At 42.2% G+C, this 16,720-nt stretch overlaps 1 protein-coding gene across 1 annotated transcript in view; it reads left to right on the top strand.

Moving 5' to 3' along the window:
- The first annotated feature begins 543 nt into the window (after positions 1–543).
- The window catches only part of PKP2 (plakophilin 2), an 87,184-nt gene continuing 71,007 nt past the window's right edge, over positions 544–16,720 (top strand). Inside the window, exons 1-3 of the mRNA XM_081248847.1 lie at positions 544–808; positions 13,949–14,061; positions 14,410–15,083. Of these exons, the coding sequence (XP_081104973.1) occupies positions 595–808; positions 13,949–14,061; positions 14,410–15,083 (1,001 nt within the window). The 5' untranslated portion in view covers positions 544–594. The remainder of the gene's footprint in view (positions 809–13,948; positions 14,062–14,409; positions 15,084–16,720) is intronic.

Below are 16,720 nucleotides of genomic sequence, written 5' to 3'. Positions count from 1 at the left end.
CAAATAGCCCCTTCTCACCCCAGGTCCACGAAATGTTTCGAACAGTCTGACAGAGCCTGAATAACCAAATAGACTACTCACTCCGGGATCCCAGAGGCAAACCCCAGCCCAAGAACAGAAGTGACTCTCCAGGGTGCACTTGTCTGGAAGTCGGCCCTTGAGCAATCAAGCGGAAATCACATCCTTTTCGAGGGCTGGGCCGAGGCCGGGCGAGGCAAAGAGAGCGGAGCGCGGCCCCCGCCCACAGGATCCGAGGTGACTCGGAGAGCGTGCACGCCCTGGGGCGGATCGCGCCCCTTTCCCTGCAAGGAGTTCAACTCGTCAGGTGTCGGCGCGCGCGGCCCGCCTGGCACGGCTCGCTGGCGGATTGCGCTTGCCGCGCTGGAGCCGCGCCCCCTCTCCCGGGGGAAGGCCCAGCGCCAGGATTCCCGAGGCCTCGCTCGCCGCAGCTCGGGCCTCTCACCGGCGCGAAGGCGGGGCCAGAGGCGGGGCCGGCGCGGCGGGGCGGGGCTCGCATCAGTGCCCCGGGCTCCGCCGCAGCTTCGCCCGCAGGTCTCGCGGCAGACGCGTGGCTCGGTCGCCAGCTCCGGCCCCATGGCAGCTCCAGGCTCCTCGGCTGAGTGCGGCTACATCCGTACGGTCCTGGGCCAGCAGATCCTGGGGCAGCTGGACAGCTCCAGCCTGGCCTTGCCCTCCGAGGCCAAGCTGAAGCTGGTGGGGAGCAGCGGCCAGGCGGTCAAGAGCCTGCGGATCCAGGAGCAGGTGCAGCAGACCCTGGCCCGGAAGGGCCGCAGTTTCGTGGGCAACGGTGAGTGGAGCCCCGCTGTGCCCTGCACCGCCCCCACCCTGCCCCTTATCCCTTCCCTCCCCTTCCCTCACCCTCAGCGCCCAGTTGCTTCGACTCGCTTCTTCCTGAGGGTGCGGAACCTGGTGTTCTGCCCACCTGTGGGTCGCCGGCCCTTTCTTTGTACGATCTGTCGCGCCTCCAGACTCAGACCAGCTTACTTTGGGAAAGCACTGTTTTTCAAAACAAACTCTTACTCAGATGTGTCGTATATGTATCTACGTATATTAAGTGCATATATATATATATATATATATATATATGTATATATACATATACATATATATATGAAAGAATTCAGCCCAAGATTCCCTTCCTTAACCTGTTCCCCTAGGCCCCCCGCCCCCACCCCCACCCCAGGGGACTTCATCTGGAGGCTCCGGCAGTCTGTAAATACTTTGAAATTCTCTGCAGAAATTTGGTATGATCATTTTTCTGGGAGAAAGCGCCCCTAGCTTCTACTAAAGATTTTAAAGGATCTATGACCTCCATAAATATTTAAAAAAAGAAAACCTGAAAACACTGGCGCTCCTACAACCTGTAAATTGCGATTGTGGTGCCTCGCCCAGGTACTTCGGGGCACTCCACCCCGTGTACTGAGCGAGTGGTTGATCTAGGAAGTGAAAAGATTGGGTGGGAGGGTTTGGGCTGGAGAACAATCACCCCACCCCGCGGGTGACGAGGAGGAGGAGAAAGAAGGGGACTTTGCCCCGCCGGCAGCAGCCCCGCCCGCCTTGCTGCGCCCCGCCAACGCACTCGTGAGCACAGCGCTGGTATCTACGAAAAATTAAACTTGGAGGTGAACAGAGTTAAAACAACACACACACACACAAAGAACACTATATTAGTAACTGATAGTCAAAGGAGGTGGAAGGGGAAGAAGATGGCAAACTAGTTGTGAAAATTAAAGAACGTGAAATATCATTTCTCTCCTGTAAAAGTCAGATGATCAGAGCCACTCAGTAATTCTTTTACTAGTTGTTTAATTGATTTTTTCATTATAAAAGTATTCTAGGCTTATTATGGAAACGAGAGGAAAGAAATTAAACGGTTAAGTTGGGTTATCAGTTGTTTCCTGCAATGTTGAACTGTTTCTCTAGGAAGTTAACTCGAGAAATGACAAATGTAGAACCCATTAGGAAAAAGAAAAATGCTTGCAGACCAGCTCAGAGATTTAAAACAGCAGACCCTGCGAAGCTGTATTGTTTTACATTTATGTAAAAGAATTTTAAAGGATCAGGCGATCAATATTTACATACTTGAAAGGTAAAGAGATGTTTAATAATTACAGTTGATGTAATTGTGTACCTACTATGTGCCAAGAATTGAACTCTGTGGTTTGCATTCATTATGTTACTTATGTTTCCAGAAAGAAAAAAAAAAGCTTGTGAGGTAGGGTGCTTTAATCCCCATTTTACAGATGAGGAAATTAAGCAGTTAAGTAACACTCAATTTCCCACAGGTAGTAAGTAGCAAAACTGGTAGTACTTAAACTCCCAAACCTGAATTTTTAAACCACTCATCAGTTATATTGTTAAGCTTTTTGGTAATTAATATAAAGTGGGATTTTAATTAAACCTTAAGCCTCTCTAAGCCCCCATCCCATTTTCCTTTAAAACTGAGATAGTTCTGAGAAAGTGGGGAGGTCTCAGTGACACAGAACTCCCACAGCACATGGAAAAAAAGAACATATATTTACATTTAGGAGTCTGACTAAAGACCCTAGGACAACTGAGGCCAATTTTTGACCAGTGGGGTCATTGTACCCCCTTTAGTCTGTGCAGGTCCAGTGCCAAACTGGAACCAAACTAGCTGCTTCTGCATAGGGGAACACAAGGGATGCACCTGAAATATCCTTTCTTACCCTCTGAGAATGGCTGGCTAGGAAGAGCAACCAGACATCAACTATTCAGTAAATGCAGGGAGTGAACAGAAGGAAAGGGAGCATTGTCAAGCATCTGCTATGTGCCTAACCCTGTTCTAGAATATGTTTGCATTTTATTATATCCTTAAAACAATTATATGAGATAGATATGCAGATCCATTTCACATATGAAGAATGTGTCAGTCTCTCAATATTTATTGGACGCTTAGTCCCAAACCCACACATGATTTGTTCTCTTGACAATGGCACATTCATGTTGTTTGGTGAATTCAAGAACCATCAGGTGAGTCTGTTCTTCATGCAGGGCACTATGCAGGCGCTGAATTAAACACACACTCTCCTTGCTTTAAAGCAAGGAGCTCAAAGTCTGTAGAAGGAAAATGTGCTCTCTAAAAAAATGCGTTATCAAATAAAAAATGGTAAGCTACCCAAAGGAAGAACAGCCAATGAATTATGGAGTTTAGAAGAATGAGTTAGACTACTAGCTGAAGGGAATTTTGAAAAACTTCTTGGAGCAATTGGGATTTTAGGTCTCAAAAATTCAGTAGGATTGGACAGAGGGAAGGGTTTGGAGGAAGAGCATTCTAGGAGGGAACAGCAGGAATATTACACAGTTCACAGAATTGATATGGTAGATAGAACAAAGGGCACTGTCATGATGCTTCTCCAATGCTTAGGGCAACTGCTTGAGTCCAACTAAGGAACAAAGTGTTTGAAATATTTTTATTGCAACAGGAGCTTCCCAACAAGCTGAAAATACACTCAGCCTACACAGAAGGGCAAGTCAGGCAGAGAGATAAGGCAACAAACAACACCTACTTACTCTAAACCTCAGCTTTCTGAGACTCAAAGGAGAAATCAGCTTCAAAGGAATTTAGGGTTAACACACCATGGAACAATTACCAGGGGTGGTTTGTGTATGTTGTTTAATTAAAGTTCTTTGAAAAGGTTTGGGGGCTCCTTATGGTTGTGAGTATTGTTTTTATTATTTCCGTATTACTATCCTGTCTCTAAAGTTGAAACAGACAGGCTGTTGTTGAAACGGTGCTGGTCTGGAAAGAATCCTGTATCAACATAAATTCCGGGAAGAAATGACCCTGGTGTTAACTGCTGTTAGCTCCAGGGACCTGGAGAATGCTGAATTGTTGACATACCTGTAAGATTGAGGCACCAGATAATCTGCTGAAAACAGAGATGAGATAAATGTGACTGATTTGTTGATAAATACCCTGCAAGGGTCTTTAAGCTGTCAACTTCTCTCTAATGCCTTTATATAAGTGAGTGGTTTTCATTGTAAATTACTCTAACTTTTGTTATTTTAAATTGTGTTGAACATTTTAAAATTGGCTGTAACTCTTGGGGGTGGGGGTGGGGTGGGGTGTGGAACAGAGGTGTATAGCAGCACTGTGAGATGAGTCTGTATTGTAGGAAATTTTAAAAATTCTTTTATAAAAGTCACATAGAAGACATGTAAGAATTGCAAGTACAGTATTAGCAAAGGGAAGAATTTTAAGTGTCCATATCCTATTTATTACATTTACTTTGAAAGTACTACTACTTTACTTATTACAACAGTTCCCCCTTGGGTGCCTGGGTAAGGAAGAAAGTCATGCTTTAAATTGTTGTATGTATACAATACTTATAAAACACAATGAACAATATCCTAATAAAATTTTCAGCTTCTTTGGAAATCAGCCAAAGGCATGCTGTTTACTTAAATGGTTTTCCTGGCCAAGATGTTTTGAATATCTGTAATCAGAAGGAATTTTGGAGAAAAGACTGAAAATTGGCTAAGGTAGCAAAAAAGGCAATTAATAGGTATTATTTGTGGGGCAGAGGCCCGGGGTGGGGTGGGGGGGGAATTAGACATTGTTTAAATCCTGTGTGAATTATTTGTTGCCAAAACAAGGAATGCCAGGAATGAAGCAATTCTGGAAGCGAGGCGACTAGTCATTTAGAAAGCAGGAGAAATCAAGAGAGAAGGAAAAAAAGTTAGATGGTGGGGTGGCAGGGACATGGCCATGCTGCTGTGATTGTAAAATGTCAGTAGTGCCACATGATTTAATGTACTTCCTTGTCTGCCAGTGTCTAGCAGATCAATTGCAATGACTTAAAAAAAATGCATTATTTTTTTTAGAAATTCTTCTGATTATAATAAGTCAAAGGAAATAGAATGTTAACAACATGGTGATTCCAAAAAAATTAACTCCCCTCCCCTAGAAATGGTGAAAGCACATCTTTTATGGATAAGGTCTTGAGTGAAGGCATAAGTAGGGGTGCTTCAGAATCAGTGGAAGTATTAACAGTGTTTGATTATAAAAGTACATTGCTCTATGTGTCCCAGATAAGGTGCAAGAAATTTCCTTAAGAGAAAACAACTGTTCACTTAGGCTTTTTAAAAGACTGCATTAATGTTATTTATGCCCTGTGTTAGTAAGTTCCAATCATGGGAACAGCTCACTTGAATTAGATATTCTAGGTATTTGTTGTTCACATTGGCTTATTCTCCTAATTGTTTTGGATATCAGCTTTAATTTTTTTCCTATGTGTTAAAATAAGGTCATACATTTACTTTATTTTATCTTCAAATAGTTAACATTAATTTTACCCTCATTGAATTTCTGGTCTGATCAAGAGAAATTATTAAAAGCTTTATTTTTTTTCCATTCTGAGAGCAAGCATATTATTGGCAACCTATCTATGATAATAATGTATAACAAATATGTTGCTAAAACCTCTGGAATTTATATATCAGACTTGATTAATATTGTCTGTAATAAGATCATTTGATACTATCTCAGATGACATTCAAGAATTTTAAGTTATACAATTCTGAGGTAAATGTTGGACTCCAACTATTTTGTGCCAGTACACAAATGTATGAAGACATAAATACCATACTCCTTCTAGGGAAGTAAACAGTAAAAGGAGTGTTGCAAGTGGGAATAGACACAATTAGTAGAAAACTTAATCTTTGTGCTAGAGTGAGCCATCTCACTCCCCTGACTTATTAAGGTAAGAACAATAAGCAGAATTTCAGGTCCTCTTATAACAGAATGATTGAAAAATCTATTGTGTATATTTTATGTTATGCTATTAATGGTGATTGGATATAGGACATAAAAACAGTTGCTCTATTCTTAAGTAAAGTGCTTAAAGATGAGCTGGGGAGCCCAATCAATATGTAGACTTAAATGAAAAGGCATATTTAGAAAAAAGAATCTTGAGCATTTGAAAACACAGCTCACCATTACCATTAAAAGAATTCACATATTTGTTTTCTTGGAGCAATCAGCTTTAGGCTTAACAATATTAATTGGCCAAAGCATCATAATCAAAGTTCCTCAATTCCTTGATATCCAGAAGAAAATACTGCTCATTAGAAGCTTAATAAATTGTTCCCACTTTATCTTAAATCTCACTAATATGTTCACAGGATACGGGTGAGGAGAATCACATCTGAATTATTGTATCTTGATTACCTTTTTCTTTGAAGGAGGAAAATAAATGGAAACTTTTCTTGACAGATCATAGGAACTTATTATAGAATACCAAAATATTGCAGATAAAACACAAGCCATACAGATAAGAGAATGACAGTAAATATATGTTATGCAGATGTAGAATCAACCTTGCCACAATGAAAAAAGTCATCTTTTCTAATCACTTAGAGTCTGCCTGCATGTGGGGGAAAATTTTTTTTCTTTCTGTCTATATTCCCAGAATGACAGAGAAACAGTAGGAAATATTTGAGCACCTTCCATCCACTCCAAGACAAAAGCATACATGCAACTATCATCTTCACATTTTGGCTCCACTGTGGTAATCCACAGGATAGATGTAGGCCTGAAGGATTAAGTGCAAACTGAATGTGTATAACTAGGATATTTTTAATGTACAAGGAAATATTGACTAATCAACCATTAACCTGTCAAGTGCTGATGAAGGACTGTGCCAGAAATGGTAGTAAAAGATGTGATTCTTTATATCAAGAACGTAAATCTGGCCTCACTCCAATTCATTCTTCACCTAGGTAGTAAACTTTCTAAAATCTCAGCACATCATTTCCTGATTTAAATTACTTTGGTTTCTTGCTGTTCTCTACAGGAGTGAAATCCTTATTCAGCATGGCATTCCAAGTTCTCCATGCCTGCATCTTCTCAAACTTGGTCCTATCACCACTACTCCCACACCCAACCAAACACCAGCGATTTATCTTGCTCGATTCCTATCCCTAACCCCTACTGCCCTCACTCCTCTCTCCCTTCTTTTGGCTGGGTTAACTCTTACAAGCCCCTCAAAACTCAGTTCAGTTGTGCCCCTGTATAGGCAGCCGTCCCTCATCCATCCTGATCCAAGTTAAAGATTTGATCACTGTGATGCACGCAAGATGTTTCAGTAGGGGAAAAACATGAAAAAATGCAGGGGTTTTCTGAAAATACATTTGGCAGATTTGGTGGATTTAAAGAAGGGACAGCAGGTATGAATCAGTTGGGAGAGGAGAGGTTAGTTTAGTACTGGCAAGTGAGGGGCAGTGGAAATATCATGTCTTTAGTCATTACAAAAACCTATAGCAAGTTTTTTAAAGCAAAAAGTTCTTTAAATTCATCTTTTTTGACTATTCGTTGCATCATTGTGAGTATAATGTGCTATTTGTCATTGTGGTTCTAAAGTTTTACAAGTGATCATTATGAGGTATCTCAGCAAATGAATTGCCAAGAATGCCAAAGTAAGGTGATAAATTATAGGAATTCATATAGATTTAGAAACCTCCAGGGTGTACCAACTTAGTGCTTTACTAGTGTGCTAGGTTACCAGTTTATATCACAAATTTTATAATCACATATTCTGGCTACTCAAACAAAATACATGATATAGACACCTGCAGTATAAAAGGGCCTTTTTTTTTAAAAGGGCCTTTTAAATATGTGTTTTGTGGTTATCTAGAGCAGTAATTTGAGGATTACCCCAGAAGTGTCATAAACCAATGTCATAAACTGCATAAGAGGCTCCTGAAAAATAAGGACTTCTGGTGGCTAGTTAGTATATTATTAGTGGGTGATAGCCATTGACTTAGTGACACAGTGGCACATGGAGTGTGTGGCCCTTTTGCTAGGATTGCTGGTCTGTCCCTGGCATATTCAACTTTGTTTGAAGCCAGCTCTACTCACCACTGTACTACCAACACTGACTCCTGGCATATTCCACTTTGTAAGAACTCATAGCCAGTACTTTCCAACTGTACACTCAATACACTGAGTTGTTCCTCATGGTTGATTATGTGAGCTTTCTTAACTGGTAAGTTACAACACTGCACACTTTATGTTAATTTTTCAATAATGCAAACATTATTAGGCTTTGGTTTGCTTTAAAACAATTTTTCACCATAGTTTTTTTTTTTTTTTTTTTTTTTTTTAATAAATTTATTTATTTATTTATTTATAGCTGTGTTGGGTCTTCGTTTCTGTGTGAGGGCTTTCTCTAGTTGTGGCAAGCGGGGGCCATTCTTCATTGCAGCACGTGGACCTCTCACTATCGCGGCCTCTCTTGTTGTGGAGCACAGGCTCCAGACGCGCAGGCTCAGTAGTTGTGCCTCACGGGCCCAGTTGCTCCGCGGCATGTGGGATCTTCCCAGACCAGGGCTCGAACCTGTGTCCCCTGCATTGGCAGGCAGATTCTCAACCACTGCGCCACCAGGGAAGCCCCTCACCATAGTTTTTAAACCAACAAATTCCACTCCTCTTCCAGCCTGAGCAAGTGCTTACCTGAGTTGCACATAAGGTTGTAGAATTGCGGTTTGCGTGAATATCTGATCATTTTTCTTAGAAAGTAAAAACAGAAGAAGATAAAAGAAATAATTTTTTTTAATGTTAAGTCCAGGAAAATGAATTCTATGTTATATGCCCACACAGGCAAAGGAAAATCCTTCACCAACTCAGGAGTCCTGTTGTATGATTCTTGATGGGTCCTTACATATTTTGTGTTTTCTTTTAAGTACCTACTTTTGTTAGTAAATTATTTTAAGGACCCATTTAAATATGAATTGCTATACAAATTCCTTCTGATAAGTTTCAAGAGGTCATGTAGTTAAATCTTTTTAAGGTATATGGAGAAAGAGAGCTGTTGCTACCCAGAGGTTGCTGTGAAAAGACCAAATACAAGAAAGTGATAGCTTTTAGAGCTTTCAGACTTCCAGAATCTAATCTCTTTCCATCAAAAAGACCATTGTGAATCCACACAGTGAAGGCAACTGCTTGTGATTGTGAGCACAATAAATTGTAGCATTTAAATCAGTACTGGTAGTGAACACATACTGATTTCTATGCATACCTGTTTTCACGGGAATTTCTTATACCTCCATCTCTACACATTCTCCTTTTAAAGCTCAGTGTGAACCAAATCAGTTTTTCACCTATGCTCAGAGAGTGCTAGATGCTTGAAAGAAAAGATGCTTCTCTGAATGTGAATGCTACTCACTTCTCTCTAATATAAGCAGGTTATTTAAAGGTCTTGTTTGTTTGTTTAGCAACTCTCTATCATCTACTTACCATAAGGGAAGCTGTATTTTTAAACGTGCCCAGATACCGGTAATGGAGTCACAACAGAGGCTTGTCAATTTGATTTCATAACTATATTAAATTTAACCAATTGGGTAATAAAGCTGGTCACAAAAGCTACAAAGAACTGATTATGGAAATTAATTTTCTATTTTTGACCCTAACAGTATTTCATTATTTTGGACAACACTTGCATAGACGACCAGAAGTCAAGATATTTTCCCACGAACAGCTGCTTAGGGATCACATCATTCAGACTAACATTCAGAATTGGAAAGAGAGAAAATTACATTTCCTGTGAGGTCTGCACCTCTGCAGTCTTCCGAGCAATTTGGAATCCTTCCATCGAAACCAACCCCCCTCGTTCTCACCCTCCCACCCTGCCCCCACAATTGCTTTGACCTGAATTGCTTGTTATTTGAGGAGGATGGAGTTCTGTAACTGTGTCCTTCATTTCCCTTAAAGTGGGCTCCATAGATGTCCACAGTGTTCTTAGAAGAAAAGGTTTGGATAATGTTGCCTGAGACAGTATGATTAATAATTTGAAATAGTCCCTAAAAATCATTGCCTTCTTTAGGAGACAGCAAAAGCACATTATGCAGTGTGTAAGTGAAATGAATGACCAGTTAAAACCACAAAATGATCATTCTCAGTGGTTGGGTCAATCAAAAATAACCAGAAAAAGCTAAATTCAGTACCCGAATAAAAACTCTTAGGTACAACACAGTGTAAATTAAAGCACGCAAAAAGTTTATCCCTCTTTCTACAACAGATTAATTCATGAAAATGTGTGAAAAACAGATTTTGTGACCCAAATTCTATTTTTAAAACCGTATCTAGGGGCTTCCCTGGTGGCGCAGTGGTTGAGAGTCCGCCTGCCGATGCAGGGAACACGGGCTCGTGCCCCGGTCTGGGAAGATCCCACATGCCACGGAGCGGCTGGGCCCGTGCGCGTCCGGAGCCTGTGCTCCGCAACGGGAGAGACCACAACAGTGAGCGGCCCGCGTACCGCAAAAACAAAACAAAACAAAACAAAACCGTATCTCATTTTTGCATGTTGCTTTATAATTTTAAAAGTATTTGAATGTATGCTTTCTCAGGTAAACCTCTTTCTCAGCAACTCTGTTAGGAGGTGGAATTATGGGAAATAAATCTAGGTGATGTGTCCAGACACACGGAAAGGAGTAGAGTTGGAGGCTCCAGACCAAGTCCACAGATTTCTACAGTTTAGGGAGGATACCTACATCTGTGATGTAAGCAAGCCCTTTGAAATATAGTCATGCTCTAATTTTCCATGTTAGAAAATATGGATTTTTATGTTGGATTTATTTAAAGCAGTATGTGCCGGTATGTATAATATGTTTTTGTTGCTTTCTTATTTCTGTTTTTGGAGAAGGGCGTGGCTGAGTTATTTTATATGTTTAACTGTCATATTGTTATGTGTTTTATTCTCCAATTGAACAGAAAATAATGACTTGCCTTAAAGAGATTAGTTTCCATTCTGATTAATATTTATTTTTTAATTCTACCCAGTTCAAAATTTCTTTAAAATCTTAGAACACAGCTGCTAATTCATTAATCCACTATACTGATCTCAAACTCAACGACTGCCTAGGCAAATTAACCTGCATTATTTGTTGTTTAAGATTGGCATTTTAACCAGAGAAACCATCTATTGAGCTATCCTGCAGGTTGACTATCAGGAGTCACAACTTTCCTTGAACAGGAAGAGAGTCTGTGGTTTAAAGATCTAATCTGATTTTATTCCCTGTTACCAACTACCTTGTAGTTATTTTGGGAACCAGTAAATCGGTCTCAATTCTTTCATCTGAAAACTGAAGGAGAAGCTTCCTTATAAGGATTTATGTCAGCAAATAAAGAACTTTTACAGAGTATTTGGAGTTGCCCAGGTAAAGGTTCTAGAGGAAAGAGAATGACTATTTTTGGTTCTCATTAAAGAAAAACTATGATAATAATAATCTCTCCAGGGTTTTGATAAATGGCAGTTTCAGAAGAGCCACAGTGCAGTCAAATAGTAGAGATCAGTGGAAAGGATGAGCCCAGAGTTCAAACCTGATATTAAATCTCTTCACAATTTGAAGCAAGTAACTTGTTTCCCTCTTTTTTAAGGGACATGCCAATAGCTAACCCTGCATCACAAAGTATTGAAAAATAAAATAATTTGAGCTCCTTAAAGAAAAGTAGTATTGAAATGTAAGGAGTTGCTTTAAAAAGCCTTACCAGCCCCAGCAACAACGTGAGTTAAACTAAACATTTAGCCTCCCTTCCCACACCAGCAGGACCCTTGCAGCCCTGCCTCCCTGATAGCCTGGGGTGGGGGTGGGGGTGAGAGAAGGAACAGTGGGGCCCGAGTTGGGGACTACCGACTGCCTGGGCAGCCTCAGCAGGAGCCTCAGGCAGGCATTGAGAGCTTGTACTTAAGCCTCTCACAGCTTTTGCTCTGGGGTCGGACGGAAGATTCCTTTCCCTTATTCAATGTCCAGGTTCCAGGCATCCTCTGTCATTGAAGTTAAAAATTAAGGGGCTGCCTGACCTTTTGCTAACCCTTGAGAAGAAATCAGGCCCCTGGAAACGGGAGAAGACTGGCTTAGCTCAACTCTTGTGGTCTTTAGGGTGACAGTTACAAGCCTGCAGCTGCCTCCCCCAGGACCCCTTGAGGCCTGAAACTTGTTTACCAGCCAGATTATTTGGCTCCAGGAAGTAAGACACATATACAAACATAATTTGGGATGGATTCATACTTTTTAGCCCTCTGGCAACAACACTCTCCATTCCCCCTCTACCTCAAAATAACTTGTGAAAGTATTGTCAGTTAGACTCTATAACAATTTATTGGAAAATATGTTGCTATGTTCCAATTGTACTGGAAAGGGTCTACCTTTGTTGTTTTATTCCCAACATCTTTCGCAAGTCTCTCAATCCTGCAAGAGTCAATTGAGTATTTTATTTTTTCCTCTGATTTCTAAAAGAATGCTACATGACACAGTAATTTTGGTTAAAGTTAGGGAACTAGAAATTACCTAGGTTTTAGAGATCTTTTATTATTTTGATTAGGCTTTTTTTTTTTTTTTTTTTGTAGGGCAGTGGGAGATCACAAAAGAACAAACAAAAAGCTGGGAGCTTTTTAAGCTCAAAGAGGAGTGTTTTAAGACTTGCTTCAGTTGAGAGTCCCTGCAGGCCCCACAGAGCTGAGCAGGAAGGGCTGCCTCCTATGCAGTGTCTGCAGGAAAGGGCTGACTTGTTATACCCCAAACTAAGAACTAGCCCGCAATTCGTTTGTAGTGTACAAGTTGATTCTCTCTCCTGCCTAACTCTCATGTTGCCAAATGCCTCAGGCCCAGGGCTGGCATTTTTCAAGCTGATCCATGTTTTCTTTGACCACACCACCCATTGTATTTATTGTCTTCACCTACATCCTCTCAGGAAGCTTCAGAGTTTCTGCCTTGGATATTCCTCTGACTTACCGAACTGTTAACTGTAGTTAATAACATTTTTAGATTTTTGTGAAAATCTCCTCTCTCCTTTCTTCCCTTTTCTCAAAAAAAATTTTTTAAATAAATATATATATATTTTTGTGTGTGTGTGATACGCGGGCCTCCCACTGCTGTGGCCTCTCCCGTTGCGGAGCACAGGCTCCGGACACGCAGGCCCAGCGGCCATGGCTCACGGGCCCAGCCACTCCGCGGCATGTGGGATCTTCCCGGACCGGGGCACGAACCCGCATCCCCTGCATCGGCAGGCGGACTCTCAACCACTGCGCCACCAGGGAAGCCCCTAAATAAATATTTTTAATTTTAATTCAACTTTTAGTTTGAAAAGCTTGTGGAGAATGTTGTCATAACCTGCAATCATTTGCCATATCCAAGGGTCCTGTTAACCTAGCACTTAAAAAACACTAATGTAGGGCCTCCCTGGTGGCGCAGTGGTTGAGAGTCCGCCTGCCGATGCAGGGGATACGGGTTCGTGCCCCGGTCTGGGAGGATCCCATATGCCGCGGAGCGGCTGGGCCCGTGAGCCATGGCCGCTGGGCCTGCGCGTCCGGAGCCTGTGCTCCGCAACGGGAGAGGCCACAACAGTGAGAGGCCCGCATACCGCAAAAAGAAAAGAAAAAAAAAAAAAAAAAACACTAATGTAAAAAATAAATAAATAAATAAATAAACACTAATGTAAATCTAGTACTTGTCATTGACCTTAATTTTTTTAAAATAAATTTATTTATTTAGTTTTGGCTGCATTGGTTTTTCGTTGCTGCGCATGGGCTTTCTTTAGTTGCAGCAAGTGGGGTCTACTCTTCATTGCGGTGTGTGGGCTTCTCATTGCAGTGGCTTCTTTTGTTGCAGAGCATGGGCTCTAGGAGCAAGGGCTTCAGTAGTTGTGGCACATGGTCTCAGTAGTTGTGGCTCGCAGGCTCTAGAGCACAGGCTCAGTAGTTGTGGCACACAGGCTTAGTTGCTCCGTGGCATGTGGGATCTTCCCGAACCAGGGCTCGAACCCGTGTCCCCTGCATTGGCAGGTGGATTCTTAACCACTGTACCACCAGGGAAGTCCCGACCTTAACTACTTAAATTTAAAATATATTGTTGTTATATAATCTTTACTGATTGGCCCACTTATATTATTTTAATATATGCTTGATTACAGGAAATCTTCACCGAACTAGCAGTGTTCCTGAATATGTCTACAATCTACACTTGGTTGAAAATGATTTTGCTGGGGGGCGTTCCCCTGTTTCTAAAACCTATGACATGCTAAAGGTAGGATACCAAAGAATATAACCCTAGTTACCAGGTTACCAAGAAAACATTTTTAAACTTCTGTAGGTTATTTTTTAATGTTTACTGTTCTCAAGTATTACCATTTCCTAAATGAATTATGAGAAGTGGACACCATGGAAAACTGGAAACTTTAAACTATTAAATCCTGGTGCAAATAACTAGACAACCAAGTCTTGTTTAAAAACAGATTTTACCCAGAAAGGAGCTGACTTCTCCGTGTGATTCAGAGAAACCAACACCTTGTGTAATAGTCCTAGAATAGTTAATCTTCAACAAAGATGAAAACTGATTCATGCCTCATTTAAACTTTATTTCTCTCTTGTGCAGACAGGCACAGCTACCACTTATGAAGGTCGCTGGGGGAGAGGAACTTCGCAGTACAGCTCTCAGAAGTCAGTGGAAGAAAGGCACTTGAGGCAGCCTCTGAGGAGACTTGAGATTTCCCCGGACAGCAGCCCTGAGCGGGCTCAGTACGCACACAGCGAGCACCAGTACAGCCAGAGAAGCCAGGCCGGGCACACCTCGCGGCAGCAAGAGAGCAGGAGGTCCACGCTTCTCGTGCCGCCTCGCTACGCCCGCTCAGAAATTGTGGGTTTCAGCCACTCCGGGGCGGTGGGCAGACAGCGCCACTACGACACGTACAGGCGCTACCAGTACCGGTCTGTGAACGACGCTGTCTTTGACGGCGCCCAGGTCCACCCGGTGGTGCTCACGTACCCCAGGCCTGGGACCAGCCACAGCCTGGGCAACCTCCTGGAGAAGGAGAACTACGTGACTGCGGGGCCCGCCGCGGGGCAGGCCAGGCCGGCGTCCGTGCAGCCGGGCACACAGGGCCGGGCGGCGCGGTCGTCCTGGCATCAGAGCTCCTTCCACAGCACCCGCACTACGAGGGAGGCCGAGTTCGGCGGGAGGAGGACCCACATGACCGTGGGCCAAGTGGCAGCAGGAGGAAGTGGGAACGTGCTCGCGGAGAGAAGCACTTTCACCGACGCGCAGGCTGGGTGAGTCCCCTTCTCAATCTGCAGCACGGTAGGTGCCAGCACATTCTGTTCCCACAGCTCTTACCCATGTGAGCTGGCGCTCCTGGGGCTGCAGAGAAAGGCTTCCAGAGATAAGTGATTAAAACAATGACTTCTCAGGCAGCTGCCTAATTGACAGATTAGCCTGTTTGCCTCAGGGACAGGGGCCAAGCTACCTGCTTGTATGGCAGCTCTGCGGGGGAGATGTGACTTTTAATCCATCTGTTCCAAATTAGATGCTGGCTAAAGGGATGGCTGCCCCTTGGCTATATGAAAATCTGCTTTGAATGAGAGCTAACTCGAGAGTAGACCAAAAAATGGATAATTGCATGCATCAATTATTCTCAATCATTCCTTGAAATAAAGGAAGGAAAAAGGCAGAAGTGTTTATTCCTGGTGCTAAGAGTGAACCTCAAATGCTGTTTTGATAACACTACCACAAAAAGATGGAGCTAAGCAAAGGCAGCTAATTTCTAGATGTCTCTTTCCTTCCTTTGATACCTGATAATTTTACTTTTTGATTCAGTGATTGGAGGGGTTTTGTTTTGCAATACTGAATAATTAAAATAATTGAAGTTTCAAAGTCATTCCTTTGCCTATCCTATTTACTTTATACCTTGACTAATCTAGGTTTTGGAACTTTAACATTTATTCAAGTTTAATGCTGGAGCACAAATTTCTTAAACTGAGGAACTCACTAAGAGAAAGGTTAAGAAATGGATAACTCCCAAAATAATGATGTAGTTTCATTATGGTAAAACATTAAATACATGACTTTTAAAAATTCCTAATGAAAGTTGTTACCTTTAATCATCCCTTTAAGTGAAATTGTGCAGTATACTCATTGATTAGGTAGGCACCGGTGAGAAAAGATGTTAGGGCTAATCTAATCTTGAAGCAAGAAATATTTTTTATAAAGCAAAATTGAGCATGAGACTTCTTTTTTTTTTTTTTTGCGGTACGCGGGCCTCTCACTGTCATGGCCTCTTCCGTTGCGGAGCACAGGCTCCGGACGCGCAGGCTCAGCGGCCATGGCTCACGGGCCCAGCCACTCCGCGGCATGTGGGATCTTCCCGGACCGGGTCATGAACCCATGTGCCCTACATCGGCAGGCGGACTCTCAACCACTGCACCACCAGGGAAGCTCGAGCATGAGACTTCTAACATTTCTTGTAGAAAGCAGATCTTTGTCAATATGGACACACTTATAAAGAAGAAAAATACATGAGGTAATTATTTATGGAGGAAAAAGCTGATCAAGTCTTTTAAATGGATAATTCAAGATGTATTAAATGCCTACTGTATTCTAGGATTTGTGTCAAGCACAGTTTTAACAAAATGATTCTAATAATAACAAAACTATTGTGCCACGTTCTCCAGCAACTGGCATTCTTCTCTTCTTGCATCTCTGTGTCCCCACACTGCTTCCACCACCTTGTCACTTCCCAGTCTGTCATCAACCCACTACAGTATGGCTTTAGTCCCCACCATTTCACTGAAATAGGCTCCCCACAGATCTACCAATGACTGCCTTAATGCTACATCTGAAGCAGTCCTTATATTACTCAGTCTGTGGGCAGCATTTGACACCACTATCTGTGAAATTCTCCCTTCCCTGG

This window comes from Mesoplodon bidens (assembly GCF_964165515.1).
Source record: "Mesoplodon bidens genome assembly, chromosome: 11".
Taxonomy (NCBI): Eukaryota; Metazoa; Chordata; class Mammalia; order Artiodactyla; family Ziphiidae; genus Mesoplodon; species Mesoplodon bidens.
This window is presented reverse-complemented; position numbering and strand designations above follow the sequence as displayed.